This window comes from Phocoena phocoena, chromosome 10 (assembly GCF_963924675.1).
Source record: "Phocoena phocoena chromosome 10, mPhoPho1.1, whole genome shotgun sequence".
Lineage (NCBI taxonomy): Eukaryota > Metazoa > Chordata > Mammalia > Artiodactyla > Phocoenidae > Phocoena > Phocoena phocoena.
The window spans coordinates 80,514,029-80,535,183 of record NC_089228.1 but is presented as its reverse complement, the minus strand read 5'-3'; the positions used below and the strand labels follow the sequence as shown (position 1 = coordinate 80,535,183).

Below are 21,155 nucleotides of genomic sequence, written 5' to 3'. Positions count from 1 at the left end.
ATCATGTAAATTGAAGTAGCTACAGTATAGCAATTATGATTCTTTAAAATTTCCCTTCATCAACATTGTAACCCTCCTCTGGAAATGACAGTGTTTGCATTTGTCTTATGTAATAATGCCCGTTGCTCCCCACAAGTCTCCTGCTTATTGAGGCTGCAGAGGCCTCCAAATTCCTAAATCTAATCCATGGTCCTCAATTATTATTTTAGATTTCTTGGCGTAATGTAGTGTTAATCTGAACATTTTGGAGTAGAATAGAAATAGTATCTTGCTTACCATGGAATAATATATTTCTATTAATGTGGAAAATTCAAAATTCTTGGAGAGGTTGGGTAGAAGTCACTACTGTCCCTGGATTCCAGAACAATCTATGTCCCTAAGACTCCAGTCATAGTTCAGTACTATTGGATGTTGTTCAGTTGCAACCATGAGAATCTCATGCTTAATTTGACCAAGAGAAAATCATAATTTACACAGAATTAACTAGCTGTGACATGTGAAAATCTGAGAAAGTCAAACTAAGGTTCACCTTAGATTATAGGATAAAAAGAATGGCAAAGAAAAGTAATTCTATATCAAGAACATACTGAAATAGAATTAAAGAGAACAGTGTCAAAACTTGTTCATAGGGCTTCCCTGGTGGCGCAGTGGTTGAGAGTCCGCCTGCCGATGCAGGGGACACGGGTTCGTGCCCCGGTGCGGGAAGATCCCACGTGCCGCGGAGCGGCTGGGCCCGTGAGCCATGGCCGCTGAGCCTGCGCGTCCGGAGCCTGTGCTCCACAACGGGAGAGGCCACAGCAGTGAGAGGCCCACATACCGCAAAAAAAAAAAAAAAAACTTGTTCATATAAGTTTGATGTGCAATTTGAAACATAATTGTATAATATATATACTGAAACCTAAAGAGAGCACTACCAAAACTTCTTCATACAAATTTCACATACAACATACAAATCTTACAAATTTATTTTAAAAGAGAATGAACCAATGACCTAAATTCTGTACGTTGTATACATTTATGAATAATAAAAATGTGCTGCTCTAAATATTATATATTTCAACTTTTCTGCAGTATTAATTCAATAGAAGGACAGTTCACGTAAAACAATGCAGCAATTGTCGCCGAACCATTGCTCCCACAGGTGATCTTGAGGCTGAGCTCCTTCACTGAAGGCAAGAGGAGAAGCAATCCTGCTCAGCTTCTGCTCTGTAAGAGAAATGTCAACTAAAGGCTTATTTCCTGAAGAAAAGGCAGTTATACTGGTTTCTGGAAGAGAGTGGTTATCAGTACAGAAGTTCTAGTCTTTGCTCTTGTTGTGTGAGACCACAGGTTTGTTTTTATGGAAAATAAATTGCAACACTAGGGCAAGCAAACAAGTAGCATCAGAAGCACAGACTTGTTGAACAATAGGAAGACTGAAATTTGTATCATTACAGAATGCCTTGAGTACTACTAATCGTCACAGCCTAGGACTCACTTGTAGTAAGCCTGAAGGGTTGCAATACATTGGGGAAAATGGGGTCTTAGTTGTCAGCAAGCCAGTTGGCGTAGAATGAGTCTTGTCCAGATAGTCTCAGAATATTCTCTGTAGTTTTCGGAAGCTACCACCACTAAACTGGAACTTAGTGAGAAGCAGGTCAGTGGTCTCTTCATTTAAGGAAAAAATATTATTAATAAGAAACGGTGAGAGTAACATCATCATGGTGGAGTGAGATGTTTCCTTTGTCTGTCCCCCTCATCTACAACCACTGAAACATCCACAACTCAACAAAGATGGCCCTGCCTGACACACCAGGATGCCGGAGAATTCCACACATCTATATATCTGCAGGTGGGTGGACTGGAACACACAAAGGAGGCAAAGCGGGAAAACAGTGAAGGTGGCGCCTGTGATCCAGCGCCCCCAGCCTAAGCAGCTGAGCTCACAGCCCTAGAGAACCCAGCAGCCACCGGGGAGGTGGAGCACAGGACTCTAGCCTCCTGGCCACAACAGTGCCCACAGCCACAGGGAACTAGGCAGCAGCAGTAGGGGGATTTACAACCCCATCCTTCCATCACAGAGGAACGCACAACTCCATCCCTCCGGCCTCTGCCCACAGTGGTGGTTCCAGTGTACCTGACAACTCAGGACAGAGTAGAAAAGCCCTTGACCCTGGCCCCCCTCCCCCCACCCTCTTCTTCCCCTCCCAACAGCAGCAGAGCCTGTGACTCAGGAGACCCCCATGCTCCATCCAGAAGTGCCCATCATCCCATTGCCCCAGATGGCAATGCCAGTGACACTAGCAGCTGCAAGGTACCAATGACCCAGGAAGTACAAGCAGTAGCAACGAGGGTACTAGGTGGCCAACACCTCTGACAGAGGCAGTGAGAGGTGGAAATTGCCAACTCTCAAACATAACTGGAGGCAGCTCTAGTAGGAGAAACCAAAAACCTGTGCTGTAGCACCACCTACTGAAAACCACAGAAAGAACTCAGAATTAGGGTTTTAAAATTTTTTTAAAGCTTTACCTAAAGAAGAAAGGTGTTCACTACTTCAAATACACCAGCAGAGGAACAACTCTTCAACCACCATGAAGAACCATTGTTACATGGTACCACAAAGAGAAAATGACAAAATGGCAATTCTCCAGAAATCAAACTTAAAGTCATGGACTATTGTGATCTGACAGAGATTTCAAAATAACGAGCTACTAGAAAATCCAGAAAGGCAGTTCGATGAGCTCAGGAATAAAATTAATGAACATAAGGAATATTTACAAAAGAGGTAGAAACTCTAAAAAGAAAAAAACAGAAATCCTAGAGCTGAAGAAATCAATAATGAGATGAAGAATGCATTAAAAGCATTGGAAATAGAGGAGACCATATGGAAGAGAGACTTAATGAGTTTGAAGACAGAAATCTAGAAATGATACAAGTAGAAGAGAAAAGAGACTCAAGATCTAAAAATAAATGCGGAAATTCTATGAGAATTATTTGACTCTTTTACAAAGGGAAAATTAGGATAATGGGTATCACCAAAAAATGAAAATAAAAAAAGAGGGAGAAGGGAGCAAAGCGTTTATTCAAAGAAATAATAGCTGAGAAATTCCTAAACCTGTGAAAGGAACTGGATATGCAAGTCCACAAAGCTAAGAACAAACCTAATTATCTCAATGCAAAAAGACCTCTGCAAGACACATTACATTAAGTCTCTCAAAAATTAATGACAAAGAAAGAATTTTAAAGGCAGCCAAGGAAACAGGATGGTATACTCCAAAGGAACCCTCATTAGACTATCAGCAGGTTTCTCAGCAGAAACTCGACAGAAAGGTGAAATGACAAACTCAAACTTCTGAAAGGTAAAAACTGTCAGCCAAGAATACTCTATCCAGCAAAGTTATCATTCAGATATGAAGGAGGAGTAAAGGCTTTCCCAGACAAACAAAACCTGCAGGAGGTCACCAACATAAACCTTACAAGAAAAGTTGAAAGTGCCCTTCTACCTGAGACATAAAGGCAAAACTATACAAAACTTTAAGTAAGGTGATATACTGACAGACAGAATCAGAAAATTGCAACTCTATATCACGACAGATCTTAAAACACTTCATTATAGCATGAAGGGGAAAGGGAGGGAAAAAAGCAGTAAAAATAGCTCTAGCTGCCTCAATTTGGTAACAAGCTCACAACATGGAAAGGGATAATTTTAGACAACAGAAACATAAGAGAACAAGAGGAGGATGGAACCCATATGGGCAAATGGAGATACGATGCTATCAACAGAAAAAGGACTATTTTATCTGTAAGACATTTTATACAAACCTCAAGGTAACCAAAAGACATAAACCTAGAGCAGACACACGAAACAAAAAAGAGGAAACTGAGAAAAACATTATGCAAAACCACCAAACTAAAATGGCAGACAGAGACACAAAGAAAAGAAATAATGGAGATATAGGGCAACCAGAAAAGAGAAGACAAAATGTTAGTGCTAGGTTTTCATTTATCAATAATCACCCTAAATGTAAATGAATTGAATTCACCAATCAAAGGCACACAGTGTATGGATGGATTAACAAACAACACCAAACTATATGCTGCCTCTAAGGAGACTCTCCTCAGCTCTAAAGACAAACAGGCTCAAAGTGAAGGGATGGAAGATGATACTCCAAGGAAATGGCAGCCAAAAGAAAATGGGTGGAGCCTCACTCATATCAGACAAAACAGACATCAAGCCAAAAAAGATAAAGAGACAAAGATGGACATTTTATAATGATAAGGGGAACAATTCATTAAGCAGACATAACTGTTATTAATATATGTGCACATGACACGGGAGCACCAAAATATATAAACCAAGTATTAATCTATCTAAAGGGAGAAATCAACACTCAACACAATAATGGTAGGGGACTTTAACACTGCACTTATATCAGTGGATAGACCATATAGACAGAAAATCAACAAAGAAACAGTGGCTTTAAATAAAACATTAGGCTAGGTGGATTTTAAATATTTGTAAAGACATTCCATCCAAATGCAGCAGAATACACATTCTTCTCAAGTGCACATGGAACATTCTCAAGAATAAACCATATGTTGAGACACAAAACAAGTCTCAATAAATTTAAGAAGATTCGAATCATAGCAAGCATCTTTGCTGATCACAATGGTATGAAAATAGAAATCAACTACAAGAAGAAAGCTGGAAAAATCACCAATACACAGAGACTGAACAACATGCTACCAAATAACCGTTAGGTCAATGAAGAAATCAAAGAAGAAATTTTTAAAGTACCTAAAGATAAATGAAAATTAAAATATGAAATACCAAAACCTTTGGATGCAGAAAAAGAAATACTAAGAGGGACATTTACAGCAATACAGGCCTATCTCTAGAAGCAAGAAAAATCTCAAATAAACAATTTAACCTTACACCTAAAGGAACTAGAAAAAGAAGAATAAATGAATCCCAAAGACAGTAGGAAGCAAATATTAAAGATCTGAGTGGAAATAAATGAAATAGAGAGTAAAAAGGTAACAGAAAGGATCAATGAAACTAAGAGCTGATTCACTGAAAAGATAAACAAAATTGGCAAAACTTTTTCTTTTTTAATTCTCAAATCTTTAGCTAGACTGACTAAGAAAAAAAAGAGAGAGAGAGAGAAAAGGATCTGATAAATAAAATCTGAAATGAATGAGGAGAAATAACAACGGATAACACAGAAATACAAAGAACTATAATAGAATATTATGAACACTATACAGCTACAAATTGGACAACCTAGAAGAATAAACATATTCCTAGAATCACCCAGCCTTCCAAGACTGACTCATGAAGAAACAGAAAATCTGATAGACCAACCACCAGCCCAGGGATTGAAAGAGTAATCAAAAACCTCTCAAAAACCAAAAATCCAAGACCAGATGGCTTCACAGATGAAGTCTACCAAACATTCAATGATTTAATACGTACTGTTCTCAAATTATTCCAAAAAATTGAAGAGGAAGGAATGCTTCCTAACTCATTTTATGATTCAACATTGCCCTGATAGAAAAACCAGATACAACACACACAAAAAAAATTACAGGCCAATTTCTGTGATGAACATACATGTAAAAATCCTCCACAAAATATTAACAAACCAAATGCAACAATACATTAAAAGGACCATACACCATGATGTGGGATTTATTACAGGGATGAAAGGATGTTTCAACATCAGCAGATCAATCAACATGATACACCATATTAAAAACTGAAGGATAAAACTTACATGATTATTTAAATAAATGTATGAAAAGCAGTTAACAAGATTCAATACCTATTTATGATTAAAACTCTCAATAAAATGGATCTAGAAGTAACAGAGCTGAACATAATAAAGGCTAATTATGGCAAACCCACAGTTTACATCATACTCAACTGGGAAATTTCTAGTAATTTTATAGATATGTGCAACTATCACCACAATCCAGTTTTAGAACATTTCTGTCACCCCAAAAAGTTTCCTGTTTACAGTTAATTCCCACCCCCACCCCATGCCCTAGAGACCCACTGATTCGCTTTCAGTCTATAAATTTGCCTTTTCTAGATGTTTCATGTAAATGGAATCATATGACAAGTAGGCTTTTGGGTCTGGCTTATTTCACTTAGTATATTTTTGAAGTTCATCCATTTTGCATCATGTATCATCAATTCCTTTAAATGTGTTTCTCTTGTTCTTGTTTATTGCTAAATAGTTTTCCATTGTATAGATACAGTGCATTTTGGTTTTCCATTCACTGACTGATGGATACTAGGCTTGTTTCCAGTTTTGTGTTATAATAACTAATGTTGCTATGAACATCTGCACATGCATATTTGTGAAGTATCCATTTTGCTTAAAGGAATGAGTATGGGCTATACCTGACAAACAACTTGAAACTCTCTATACAAATCTAAACCTCAAATGTCCAGGGATCTAATTCTGGACTTTGTTTTACTGGTGTATATAACAAATAATGAATGAATGCCAAAAAGTGCGTAATGAAATAGAGGTATAATAGGTTTTAGCATTTTAAAAAGTGAGTCATTCCTCATTATGTGTCTTTAAAAAAAATTTCCCTGGAAAATATACTTTTCCTCACAAAATTAAGAGTCAGTATATGTTCTAAAATCAAGTAAATAATCCTCCTGCTTGCTTGCTTTTTGGGGGGAAGGAAGTGGCTTGCGGCTGATATTTAAGTCTCAATGCTAAAAAAAAATCCTTGCAATGATGCTGTCCATTAAATATCTATCATCCTTCATCAGGAAATCACTAAAAACACAATCTAATACTTCCATACCCTAAAATCATCCTCCTTACCCATGGACCATTTCTTTCTCTCTAAAAAAGATGATTTTAAACCTTTTCTTCCCTTGTGTATCATGGGAGGCGGGCCCATGTCACAAAGGATCAATCAAGGTTTGTCTGAGCCTACCGTTGTAATCCATGGTCCTCCGAATGTGTGGGGAAGTGGGTCTATTGGGAAAACTCTGGAAGAAGTTTGGTTGCTCCTTATAAAACCACACGAGAAGAAACAGTTCTCTTTTCTTGCCTTTAAGATCATTGGTGATGCAACTGGCCTGATGAATTGACCAACTCTGGAGATTCCCTACCTTGGGTCTATCTGTTATGTGAGATAAATAACTTAAAGAAAAGTAAAGCCAACTAGATTGGATTATCTGCTACTAGCAGCAGAAAGCATCTTCATAGATATATGCATACCGTATACTTTACTTCTACCTTATCATTTCCCACCACAGGTCTCAAATAAAATGAGACAACTTATTTTTTCATCCCAGAGAACAAAGTGACAGTGAAGGTCCAATCCTGGGATCAAATGGAACTTATCCCAACTGAATGCACTTTGCAGACATGACTACTGGTTTATCAAACTCCTACAGGATGATAACCTGTTTCACACAAATAATACAGTATAATTAACATATGCAAAAATAAGCTTTTAATTTGCTTGAAAATAAAATAATAGTTATGTCTGACTGTGGAGAATTCAACTATTACTTTGAAATAAACTTCTGAATCTATTAACTACTGTTTAGATTTGATTTACATTTGAAACTGACTCTTCAGATGGCATACAATAGCAGAAGCCACCATCTTCTTAACCAGTTTAATTATCTTTCTCTGAGCCTATCCAACTCGCTTACATTATTAAAGTCTTTGGAATTTAGAACTATATACTTATTTACAATTATAGTTCCACAATCTTTTATGCAAGGGTCAAAGAAAGTTTGATTTACTTTTCTAGCTTGTTTCCCATCATATACTTTTTGTCAAGTTTGTTTTAATCATTCCAGTTTGTTTTTAGTTTTTATGTATCTCTTTGTTAAACTTTTGATTTAAATTTTTTATTACATAAAATATTTGAATGTCCCTCAAGTTAAAACTATTAAATATATTCCAAAAAGTCTGGCTTTCGTATTTGTCCCCTTCAACCTATTCTCTCATCTGGCCCTAAAGGCAACCATTTTTTTAAAAAAAATCCTGCCATTGTTTATATTTACAAATGTAAGTAAGTGATAGATAGATAGATAGAATGGGTATAGTTATATATTTCTATTCTCTTCCTCTATCTTATTTTTTTTTAATGTTGTATAGTATACAAATCTCCCATACCTACTAAAAGTGCATTTTGGGGATTATTCCATAACAGGGATTCTCATTTGTCTTCCAACTGCAGGATATTTCATTGTTTGAATGAACATCCCTGTATTCATAAATTTTCCTTTGTTTCTCAGAATTGTCTCTGATTTCTGCTGAGATAAGATCCATACAGGATTTTCCCTTGAAAGACAGTAAGTCTGTATCAGAAACTGGAGGGCCTCAGAAATGCATCTTATTGACATGAGTTGTGGCTCTGTCCTGATGGCCTTCCAAAACCTATTTATGGGGAAGAATGCATCCCAGCCAAAGAGTCAGCATGTCACTGATGTTTATCTGAGTGACAGAAAACGACAAATGTTGGAGCCCACCATTAGTCTAATTAAAGAGGTGATCAAGGTGTGAACTAACCCAGGATTAGACGCTTTCTTTAAAAATCATGGAAAAAGAGAAAAAAAGCATGATTATAAATTTTGTAATTTTTAAATAATAACAGATTTTTATAAAGTGTGCTCATCTTTGAGATTACAAAGATGCAGGAAACCATCATGATAGGGTCAATTAAGGGCTTTCTCCTAGCTCAGGAAAACATGCCTAATGACAAAATGCAGAAAACTCGAGGAAAAAACAGGGAAAGAAACAAGGAAACCTCCAGCTCCACAAGTGACCAAAATTCAGGAATATAAATAATAACCATTAATAGTTTTGCGATGAAATCCGCCCTTTCTCTTTTCTTTCTTCTTGTTTCCTTGAAACTGTATGAAGCAGGTGATTGTCACTCCATATTTATTTGAGAAAAACATTATATAATAATATGGACAGAAGATGAGATCAGGCGCACAGGAGGCAGTAAAGATTGAAAACAGAGGGAACCAGGAAAGAATGAAGATAAGGTGTTGCAAACAATATGAGGAATGTCCAGGTCAAACGCGGGGGCTGAGGAAACCAGCAAGAAGGACGTTTTCTGCAGGGTCACTCAACCAGGAGCAAACCAGATCCTGATAAACACTCTCGTTTTGGAAGAATAAGAACTAAGCAGGAGACCTTTTTAGGCCATGAAGAAGCCGGGACAGAAGGTTCTTCAGCGGAGGAGTCCTGCAGGAGACAGAGGACAGTGTCATTTCCTGTCTTAACTTTACAAGCAGCTTTTTCCCCTCTCTCTGTCTCTCAGACCTTCATGTTAAAGCATTGCAGTAAGAAGGGGGAAAATTCTTAAGTCTCCCTGAGCCAAAGCCACTTTTAGAGTTCAAGCCCTCTGTTTAGTGGAGAGAAGAAGCTTTAATGTAAACTGCTTGATCAGAAGTCAGATCCAAAGTCTTTCTCATTATTTCTGTCTCCTGTCTTGTCACTTCTACCACCTGTTCTAGGAAGACTAAATATGATCCTAAAAGAGAGTCAAAGAGCATTACCTGTTGGCTGAAGTGCAGGGTGTTCTGGAAAAGAGGAGGGGAGCTATATACTTAAAAGATACGGAGGTAAATCTATCCCCAAACACAATGTCCCTGGGCCCAGACAACGCTCCTAAGACTTCTCTAACACCACAACCCACTTCACGTGATGCCAGGGTAGAGAGAACAGACACTGAGAGGAAGAAGCTTCTGTCACACAAATCCAGTGTAATTTCATCACCCCTGTGTCTCTTCCTGCATTTGCCCCAGGATCTCCACCCAAAATCTCCATGCATGTTAACTTTTTCTTATCTCTGCAGGCCATCACCTTTTATGTTTCAACCACAGCTAACCATGGACTGTCAATTTCTGGATTTCCAGGAAATTTGAGGTCAACTAGGTAAAGAAAGATTTTATACAGGGTCATTGATATAGAGAGAACTAACCGGTCAAAGTCATATTTCTTCCCCAAAACATCTGTTGGGAGCCTCAGCTGCCAACAGGTTCCTTACCTTTCTGATTCCTGAAGTAGATGAACAGCCCCATCCCAAGGAAGAGCAGACCCAGAACGAAGCCCCCAGCTCCACTCAGCATCTTGCTCTGAGCACATTCAGACTGTGCCCCTGGGAAAAGAGGCTGGTTTTAGTGATTCTTATCCCAAATCCAACTTCTCTAATTGAGATTCTGAGATTGAGATCTTTGAGAATGGGGAAAGAAGGATGCCCTGGAAGAACTAGAATGACTGGTCATTTCTGGAAAAAAGGTTAAAAATACAGAGTAGCTACAAGGTTAAGACATTGAACCCATTTAAATATCACAGCCCTGACGTAAGGCCATGACTACAACATCTGATGGGTGAGGACCCTGGGGCTGAATGAGGTTAAGGAGCTTGTCTAGGGTGGCAGAGCTAATAAAAGGCAGAACTGAGGTTGGACTCCCCTCATGTCAGGAAGGTCCCTACATTGTAGAGGATGTGCCCCTTCTCAGATCACAGTGAACATCTCAGAGAAACAGTGTCAGAAGTACAAGCCCAGCCTGAGGCAGGAGACTGGTGCCCAGGGCCATGTAGTGACCATGACCTGAGATTTCATGGAGGCTCAAAACAGAGACACCTCTTTTCTGCATGTCAGGCAGAATTGCCTCCCAGGGGGTATAGGTACGTGTAGAAGATATCATAGGATATCTGTAAACTATCAGAGGATTTCTATCACAGGATATTATAAGGTTCCTGTGATATCCTCAATAATAACCTCAGCTGAAGGAGAGGAGAACACAGAGCAAATGAACACATGCTGTGGGGAGAGGAGAAACCTGTCACTCAGGGGTAAGCAAGCCCCTCCTTGGTAGGTGAGGAACTTATGAGGCCAGAAAGCTTCTCACTCCATTCCACTGTGACAGGGCTGGTCTGGCTGGGGTGCTCCACGTGGCAGGTGTAGACCTCTCCACTCTGAGGGACTGTTTCAAGTATCACCATGGTCTGGAAGGTCCAGTCTCCATTACGGATCAGGCCTGTGGAGACCACCCCCGCCTCCTCTTCCTGGCCGTTCCGGAACCACCTGACTTCAATGTGGCCTGGATAGAAACCATTCACAGAGCAGACCAGGAGGTTGTGGTGCTGCAGGGGCTGTGTCTTTGCAGGATACACAGTCACTGTAGGCGCCACTAGGAGAGAAAAAGGTAGAGGGGATAAGTGAGGGACACAGTAAGTCTCGTTGGTTGGCTGCCTTTCTGCATCCACTCTCCAGTCCCAGACTGCAGCCTTGGGCAGGTCTCCCTCAAAGGTGGCCATATGGCCCATCTTTAGGAGTTAGTACCATGATCCTGAATTTAACCCTTACCGCATGGACCCGTTAGATTTTAGAGATGCTGAGGACACTTGTGTGTCTTTTTTTCCCATTGCATGAAGCAGTTTATTGTTGATGTGTTTACAATTCTTTGCAAGGCATTTAATTAAAAGTGTCATTTCTGAATCCATGTTGCCTGGGTTCAAATCCAGGCTCTGTCTCTTACAGATTCATCCCAGGAGAATTCTTCCATTCCTCTGTGTCTCATCTTTCTCACCTATAAAAAGGAATAATAATTCTAATTCACCTCCTAGGGGTATGTGAGGATTAATGCACCTGAAGTATGTAAAACCATAACTGGAATTTAGCCTTCAATATATCAGAGCTATTTATTACCCTTGTTTAATTTGAAAGAAAATATGATTCAAAGCAGTGTGGTTAAATTAGGGAACAGCAGGGGGTGCAGTGTGTGGAGACAGAGGATGAAATCCTGGGAAAGCTGTCTCCAGGCACTCACACCTTAGAACACCTCAGAAAAGGTTCTACCCTAGGAAGAAGGAAAGACACAAGTGAATCTCTAACTCTGAGTCGAATTCCAAAAAAAACCCATGAGTCCTGAAGGAGAAGGAAAGAAGGAAGAAAAGTCATTAATTAAAAAAAATTTTCTTATAATTAAACTCTGCTAATCAATCCCTCTCCTTTGCAAAACAAGTGAATTTACTACTGGAATTGTTATCAGTTTGCAATTGTCTCTCTTTTTAAGCTGACACATAAGTTCAGGCAAGGGTCTGGGACTCATTAAATATGTGTGCTTAGCGCCTGAGACAATCTCTGACAATATCAGCCTTAATAAACACAATTTTTTTAAATGATGGAGAAACTTGGTGAAAAACATTTTTACAATACTCTAAAATGGTAAGTTTAAAATTGATGGTAAATCTTTCCTAACAATTTTGCAGTGTATTTTATTAAGTAAAAATGTTTAAATTTCTATCATGGAAAATAATAAACTGAATCAAACTATAAACCACAAACTGGATAGAAAGCTGAATCAAATATCAACAGTGTTAATTTTGCTGCATAGAGAATCTACATCACTGAGAAAAACACCAGGACCCCAGAAATAATAGAGAATAAATAATAGAGCAGTAACAAGGGGCTAATAAATATGTGAGAGATATTCAAGAACTTTAGGAGTCAAAGAAATATAAATTTAAAATAAAAAATATAACTTTTAAACTGAGTACTTGGCACTATATATCTTTGAAACAAGATCTGATAAAGGAGATTGTGAGGTGAATTGTTACACTTATAAAAAGAAATATTATGTAACTACTCGAATACTATTAGCGTTATAAAAATAGTAACATTAGTGTGTTAACACAATTATAATTCAAAAGCTGATTACACAGTCATTTCAACTATGTAAAAATATATAGGCTAAGAAAAAAAAAAAGGCGAAAAATTTAGACCTAGAAGAAGTCTCAGGAAGGTCAGAGGAGCCGCAGAGGCTCCCCTGCCTGCACCTGTCAAAAAGTAGTCTGACACCTTTTTCTCAGTGAAGTGCTCCTACACACAGACAGACGCGGCACACTTATTTCCGGGGTGTCAGGAGTAAGAGGGTGTGTGCCCAGAGCACGCTGTGACTCTTCTCCTCGCAGGCTCCCAATCCTTTCACTTTCCTCACCTCTACTCCCCCAAACCTTCCCCCAACCATAGACACCTTGAAGTCCCTCCCGCATCTCTAACCGCTCACCCCAGTCGGGGTTTCCTCCCCTCCCTTACCCTCCCCCTCCCCTCCCCCACAGGCACCACCAAGGACGCCCGGAGCCTCCCTCCTGCACCCCTCCCACCACACCTCCCCTCCCTCCCGGGCCTCCCCACACCACACACGCTCTCTCCCCTCTCACAGTCACTGACAAAATCACACACGGTCTCCAGACAACAGGCTCTCACAGGAACCCGCCTAACTTGTACTTGCTCACAGCCCTACACACTCCCCGCCTCCCCAACGCAGTCTCCTCTGTCTCTGTCTCTGTGTCTCTCTGTCTCTGTCCTTGTTTCAAACACACACTCACACGCACTGCGTCCCCGCCCGCTGGCCGCCCAGCCCCGCGCTCATCTCGCCGCTGCACCGTGAAGCACTCCACAGCCCCGTAGTTGTGTCTGCAGTAGGTGTCCGCCTTGGCCTGTTTCTGCTCCAGGAGGTCCTTCTGGCTGTTCCAGTACTCGGCGGTCCGCCGGCCCAGCTCGGTCACCGTCCGGTACTCGCCCACGTCGCTGTCGAAGCGCACGTACTCCTCCCGGTTATAGATGTGTCTGGTCATGTACCGCACCCGCTCCGTGCCGTTGGTGAAGTAACAGTAGCTCTTAAACTGGAGCAGGAAATTCTCTGCGGGAGACACCGCCGCTCAGTCAGGCCTCCGCCCCAAGCGGCAGCCGACATTACATTTGTTGAAAATCTTGGTCCCACTGAAATTTATATTTTTTAAGAATCCAGACCCACTGAAGAGCTGTTTTTCCAGGAAAATTAATTTGTTCAGGACCAAGGTTTATTTATTTCTTTGCTTGCCAACCAATTGCAAAGTCATAGTTTATCCTTCACATCATCTTTTTTCTTAATTTCTCTGCCTCTGGTCCACTACTTATCTATAGTAGTAAATTACAGCCACAGACATCTTATTCCTGTTCATGCCTCAACGATTTCATTTTCTAACTTTGTCTCCTAGTTCCAACAATACAAGTAGGCATCAAATTACCACCCTTGGCCAGATGTAGAACTTGTTTCTGTAGTCAAGTCTCCTCAGAAGGGGAGAAACTAAGAAGAAGATGATATTCTCATATAGACAGTTTACAAAATAATGAGCAGGTCCCCAGACTTTAAGTAGAGACCATCACCTAGAAATGATGGCAGAAAGAAGGGTACTCTGGGTCAGACCAGGTCTATTTTACTATTTAGAAATTCTCAAGTATCTTATCGACACATAACAACAGCGTTACAAAATTAAAATGTGTGAAGTTACTGCTCACTGTAGCTTGTATGGTTAGCACTGTTTGTCCAGTTCTTGTCCCCAACTTAAGGTTGCCAGATTTAGCAAATAAAAATACAGGATTCCCAGTGAAATTTCGATTTTGATAAATTACTGTTGTTTATCGGAACTTCAGATTTAACTGAGCATCCTGTATTTAATTTGGCAACCTTAGCCCAACTTGCTAATGTAGCCTCAGAAGGAGGAGGATATTTAGTACTTCTTTGTATTCTTTAACACATGCCCATGGCACGCTGCAGAAAGTGTGAACACATATGGACTTTTCAACTAATAAATGCAGAATGAATGTAAATGTCTCTTTTTTTGTAAATGTCTCTTTTTTAATGTAAATGTCTCTTTTTTGTCAATAACAACAAAAGAGACATTTACATCTTATTTTTTATTTTATTATTTTATTTATTTAACTTTTTATTTTATATAAGAGTATAGCCTATTAACAATTTGTGATAGTTTCAGGTGCACAGCAAAGAGACTCAGCCATACATATACATGTATCCATTCTCCCCCAGACTCCCCTCCCATCCGGGCTGCCACATAACATTGAGCAGTTCCCTGTGCTATACAGTAGGTATGTCTCTTTTGTATTGGATCTAGCAGACCTTGCAGCACCCCTCCACACACACACACACACACACACACACACACACACACACACACACACGTCCAAGACACACACTGTGCATATGAACATCAGAAATTTTGTCAGTAATTCAGACACAATCAAGCCACTATCCACTAATGGTGGTTAGAATCCCAAGCTGTAGAATCAGAACTTCTGAATTTGAAGATGAGCTCTTCTACTTACGTCAGTTTTAGGATCCATGAGCCTTTTTTCTTGATCTCCAAAACAGATTTGATGATAGTATATCCCTCACAGTATGTGTATATATATATATATATATATATATATATATATATATATATAATTTTATTTATTTATTTATTTTTGCGGTACGCCGTCCTCTCACTGTTGTGGCCTCTCCCGTTGCGGAGCACAGGCTCCGGACGCGCAGGCTCAGCAGCCATGGCTCACGGGCCAAGCCGCTCTGCGGCATGTGGGATCTTCCCGGACCGGGGCACGAACCCGTGTCCCCTGCATCGGCAGGCGGATTCTCAACCACTACACCACCAGGGAAGCCCCTCACAGTATATTTTTAAGTGTGAAATTAAAGAGTGGCACTTCCTAGTGCTGATCATATAATAAATACTCAATAAATATATTGACATTTTTATTTTTTTAACCCTATGATAGCAAGCTCACAAGATCTTTTTATTCCTTAACTTCCTAAAGCAAGTAATATCTTCATCATCATTTGGCATTGTCTTCAATTAATTTAATCACTAGTTACCATTTTGAGCAAATAAGAGCAGAACATTTTATATATAATAATGTGGTATATATAAATCTAACACAAAAGGGGTATGCTGACTTAGAAGAAAGGGAATTTCTATATACTCAGACTTGATAATATAATCTAAGTTCTAGAACTAACAATGTGGCACTGGGCAAATAACTCAAATTTTTTGAATTTTAGATTCCATAGATATATAAGTTTTTTTAACATCTTTATTGGGGTATAATGGCTTTACAATGGTGTGTTAGTTTCTGCTCTATAACAAAGTGAAACAGTTATACATATACATATATCCCCATATCTCCTCCCTCTTGCGTCTCCCTCCCACCTTCCCTATCCCACCCCTCTAGGTGGTCACAAAGCACAGAGCTGATCTCCCTGTGCTGTACAGCTGCTTCCCACTATCTATTTTACGTTTGGTAGTGTATATATGTCCATGCTACTCTCTCACTTCGTCCCAGCTTACCCTTCCCCCACCCCGTGTCCTCAAATCCATTCTCTATATCTGCGTCTTTATTCCTGTCCTGCCCCTAGGTTCATAAGAAGCATATATACACTACCAAATGTAAAGTAGATAGCTAGTGAGAAGCAGCTGCATAGCACAGGGAGATAAGCTTGGTGCTTTGTGACCACCTAGAAGGGTGGGATAGGGAGGGTGGGAAGGAGAAGCAAGAGGAAGGGGATATGGGGATATATGTATATATATAGCTGATTCACTTTGTTATACAGCAACAACTAACACACCATTGTAAAGCAGTTATACTCCAATAAAGATGTTTAAAAAAAAAGATTAGCAATAAATCTTTTTCAGTAAAGTCTGGGCCCTTTTGAAATGACTGCATCTGTGTTAGACCCTGAGGCAAAGGAATCTGTGCATAAGCCCTTTTAAGGGTGTCTTCTCAGTTTGCCAGTGTCCCACAGGTCTTGTTGGTTCTCAAAGCCAGACGTTTTGGAGGGTTGTCTCTCAGGTACAGGTACTAAAAGTTGGATGCCTTGTCGAGGTACAAACACTTTGCTTCTCAGAAAGAAACTCTAGGCCTGTGGGTTCCCTCCCTATTACGGTTGCTGTGTCAGGGTTGGGGTTTATGGTGAGACCTTGTCTCAGCCTCTCCTACCCGCCTCCATGTGGCCCTTTTCTTGTCTGCAATGTGAAGTAGCTGCTCAGCTACTTCAGGTCTTTTTCAGAGGAAACTGTTTCATATAGAGCAGTGGATTCAGTGTGTTCACGGGAGGTGAGTTCAGGGTCTTCCTACATGGGCATCTTGGACTGCCTCAACATTTTTTTTTTTAATGAAAGGTCCCAAGAGAACTGGAAATATTTTTGTGAATATTAGGGCAGATAAAAGAAGGTAAGTGTAGAAAAGGGAGATAGAGAAGAAACATTTTTTAAATGCAAATGTTTGGGAGAAGGAATAGGACCTGGGGAAAAAGCTGAGCATCGTGTTCTGTGACCAAGTGCACAGATGGTTCACAGGAAGTAGCACATGTGAGCCATAGAAGGACAATAAGATATGGAGAGTGAACCAAGATGGTGCCATGGGCCAGGATTACCAAAGTCTAGTCAAGAAAAGAAGAAATACCTCAGCAGCAGCATTAAATAGGGATAGTGAATAATGGGAAAATAATGGGAAAACACTGGGGCAAGGCTATTGATTCCCACAGGATATTCTAGGAAAGCTCCTGACCAGAGGCCCAAAATAAGCACATGGCTCACACTAGCCCCTTTGCACTTCATGGACTCCAGCATTTGGTACAGAAGAATGAGGAGATGAGAGATCAATCTCAAGAGGGTCTGAAATAGGTAATTCTATAAAATATCAGAATACAGTTTTCATGAGACTTTTTGTGGATATATTGAGGACTGGGAGAAAGTAGAATAAAGGACATTCAGAAGACCCAAAGAGCAAGCATCCAGAAAATCTTTTGTGATTAATAATAAATTATGAAATAAGGAGCACAGAGAATCATCTGGGACATGATCCTGGGACTGGTTAACCCTTGGTCACTAGTCAGTTCATCCTCTCATTTTCTAGGAAGAAATAGTTATCTGTGTCTATGTAGGAGAACTTGTTGGAGCCACATGCTAGGGATAAAAAGATATATATGATTTAGATCGTACTTTTAAGAAAACTAGAACCCACAATAAAGACAGAAATATTAAAGTAAAACAATGTTACAAGACCTACAGTAGAAACATCTATAAAAAAACAATCAAAATCCAAATTTATAAAACAAAATAATTAAAACCAAGTAAAAACATAATTTACAATAACAAGGAAGCATTGGTAGAGACGTGAGCTCTGGAGGAAGTGAGACTTAGAACATAGAGGAAGGGGTTATGTTTCAGGTTGTTTAGAGACATGTGGGGAATAGGAACCACAGTGAAATCATATGTGTAGGAGGGAGGGAGTGGTCAGGAGGCAGTAGGTGGTGAAGAGTCCTTTTTGACAGAATTGTAATCCTACCTAAATAATGTTGGGCAATATGAGAGAGTGGATATGCAGAGTTAAACTATGCTAGATAAGTCATTGTAAAAATGGTAAAATTACATCTTTTAGAAAGATGGGAATGAGATTAGAAAAAAATATTAACTAGGAAAACTTTCAGCAACCCAAGGTTAGTTACGAGGTGTTGGGCAAAGAGTGTGACAACAAAGTGTGATGACAGTAGGAATAAACAATATAGGACTCCTAGACATGTATAATATAAAAAAACTTATATTTGATGAATAAGGGAGGAACATGAGATCTTTTAGAAGTATCTTTTCTTTCCTTTTGGAGATAGAAAAATCATCCCTTTTATCAGCCTGTGAGTTGGTTCTTTCCTTCTGAATGAGACATTTTGGAGAAAGAAAGAGAAAGAGAAAGATTTGCTGGAAAAACCACATCCTTCCTCAGATAACTGTTTGGGGGTTTTTTCCCCTATAACCAATAGGGATAAAGAATGAGGCAGCATCACTTATCTCCAGCGGATACATCTGACCAGAAGGTCTTATTTAAAGTCTTGGGTAGAAATCAGGAAAGGACAGAATGACTAAGTTAGATGTTGATAATAAAAGCCAAAAATATCCTTTAGTGGAATGAATTAGGACATGATTAAGTGGTTAGCGAGGAAAGAGTATTTGCAGAGTAAAGCAAAGTGTGGAGTGAGGATTGGAGGAGATAGGCATTTTGATAGAGACATGATGCCTGACTTTTCATACCTATGTAGGAAGTCCCTGGCTATGATTAAAAAGCACAAATAAAAAGCTGTGATGCTGGTATCTCCCTGCTGTTCCTGACCTAGAAGCGATGGGGACTGTGAATGAGATCTACTATCCCAACGCTGGTTGCACAGACAAATGAAGGGAAAATCAAAGAATGAATTATCATTTATTTTCTACAAGGCACTGATTATGTACTTCCAGACGCTCTAGTTCATTTAGTTCTCATCATAGCCTTGAAATGGCCGTGTTGTATCACACTGTATTTTCAATTAACTGCAGCATCCCCAACACATGGCAAAATGCTGATCACTTAGTGATACTCAGTAATATTGACTACAAGGGTCTAGTCAGGAAATTAAACATTTTACATTCTTAATACTTTGTAGTGAAGTAGAACACACATATAGAAAAACACAGAAAGCATAAATGTACAACTTAATTTTTATAGTGCCAATATTCATGGAACCACTGCTCAGATCAAGAAATAGAACACTGGGGACACTGGGCCAACACCCTGTAAGTGCATAATGTACCGCTTTCCATCTACACTCCTCTCTCTCTCCCAGGATAATTCATTATCCAGATGTCTATGCCAATCACTTCCTTGATTTTCCATGTACTTTCCCAGCCTGACATCTATTTCTAAACGTGCTTTGTAGCATTATATAAATTGAATTATTACAGTATGTTCTCTTTTGTGCCTCTTTTGTGACCTAATTGTTTTCAGTTGAGCAGCTAGGAAAGGATGGTCTTGTCAATAAATGCTGCTGAATCAGTTGGATACCCTTATTTTTAAAAACAGAATGAAAATTGACACCTATCTCACACCATACACAAAACTAATTCCAGTTGAATTGTATATCTATATATAAAAACGCAATGCAATAAAATCTTTAGAAGATAATGTTAGGTGATAACTTTATGACCTCGAAGTATAAAAAGATTTTAAAAATAGGATACAAATTTCACTAGTCATAAAGAAAAAGATTACCTGGCAGTCACAAGTATAACATTTAAATAAGGATAGTAAGAATGTATTGGGTACAACTAGTGAGTATCATGGGATGTACTAGGAAAACTCCTGATGAGGACCTTCAACAAGCATATCATGCTGATTCTAGAAGCCTCTCACTAGCTGGGCTCCAGTTTCTATGGTTAGGAAAAAGAGGAATAAGAACGACAGAGGAACACACTCTCGAATACTTTGGAAATCACTGGAAGGAAAGGGGCAGTTAAATCTGGGAAACAAGGTGACATTTAGGAAGGTGATGAACCAAAGTGTGAAAATGCAAAGAGGGGAAGGAGAGTGGCATGGCAGAGATTACCCCTAAAATCATCACTTCCAAAGTCAAAAAACTCTTCCTTAATATTCATCTTAATTTCTCCTTGACTCAATGATATAAATTAAACAGCAAATGTAACCCTGCTCACCTATGAACGTCAAGCATCATGCTAAGTGCTATGTGGACATAGAAGCATGGAGCACAACTGGTGCAATTCAAAGTGCAAACACTTACTGGATACCTCTTGTATTCAAAAGAGTGCTAGTGGCTAGCGATACCAAGATAAAGATAGGATTAACCATCTCCACCGGGAAAGAAAGAAAGACACGTAGGATAATAGCTCTGTGAGTCAGAGACTTTTATCTTCTTTGTGCACCATTCTTTCTCAGTTCCTGGAGAAACACCTGGTTCAGCTGGAGGTAATCATAAATAGTTGTTGAAATAATAAACAATACATTAAGAATAAATACAGTGAAGGGGAGGGGCAACATAGGGGTATGGGATCTAGAGGTACAAACTATTAGGTGTAAAATAAGCTGCGAGAATATACAACCCTAGGAATATAGTCGATATTTTATAATAACTATAAAGGAAGTACGACCTTTAAAACTTGTGACTCACTCTATTGTACACATGTAACATATTGTACAGCAGCTATACTTCAATTAAAAAGAAAAAAAGACAGACAATTACAATGAAAATACAAATGGGTATTATTTTAAAGTAATCAAGTTTAAACATAGTAGAAAAAGGGTATACTCATATAGGTTGGAGTATTTAGAAGAAACTTGAAAATGTAGTTCGTTTGCAGAAGTGAGACTTGAATCAAAGAAGGAGGAAGATATGATTCAGAAGAACAGCAGTGGAAAAGGAACAATCATGAATCATATGAGCAAAAACGGTACTGGCTTAGGGCTGGAAGTACTGGGGGAAGGAGGAATGAAGAAATTTTAGGAGAAGCCCT

General features: G+C 39.3%; 1 protein-coding gene across 1 annotated transcript; it reads right to left on the bottom strand.

Annotated features, from left to right (window-relative positions):
* Positions 1-9,385: 9,385 nt before the first annotated feature.
* Positions 9,386-16,828, bottom strand: LOC136129649 (H-2 class II histocompatibility antigen, E-S beta chain-like). Its single transcript, XM_065885975.1, has 5 exons — positions 16,819-16,828; positions 13,415-13,708; positions 10,895-11,176; positions 10,027-10,137; positions 9,386-9,510 (listed from the first exon to the last, which is right to left on the bottom strand). The coding sequence occupies exons 1-5, from the start codon at positions 16,826-16,828 to the stop codon at positions 9,386-9,388; spliced, it is 822 nt and encodes a 273-aa protein (XP_065742047.1).
* Between the last annotated feature and the right edge of the window lie 4,327 nt (positions 16,829-21,155).

What these genes read in the sequence shown, in the direction of transcription:
- LOC136129649 (XM_065885975.1), bottom strand. An exon ending in GGTGCAGCGGCGAGATGAGC is followed by an intron (nt 11,177 to 13,414) that starts GCGGGGCTGGGC and finishes TTTCTCTCCTAG; the next exon opens with TGGCGCCTACAGTGACTGTG. An exon ending in CTACTTCAGGAATCAGAAAG is followed by an intron (nt 9,511 to 10,026) that starts GTAAGGAACCTG and finishes ACTCTCTTTTAG; the next exon opens with GATCATATTTAGTCTTCCTA.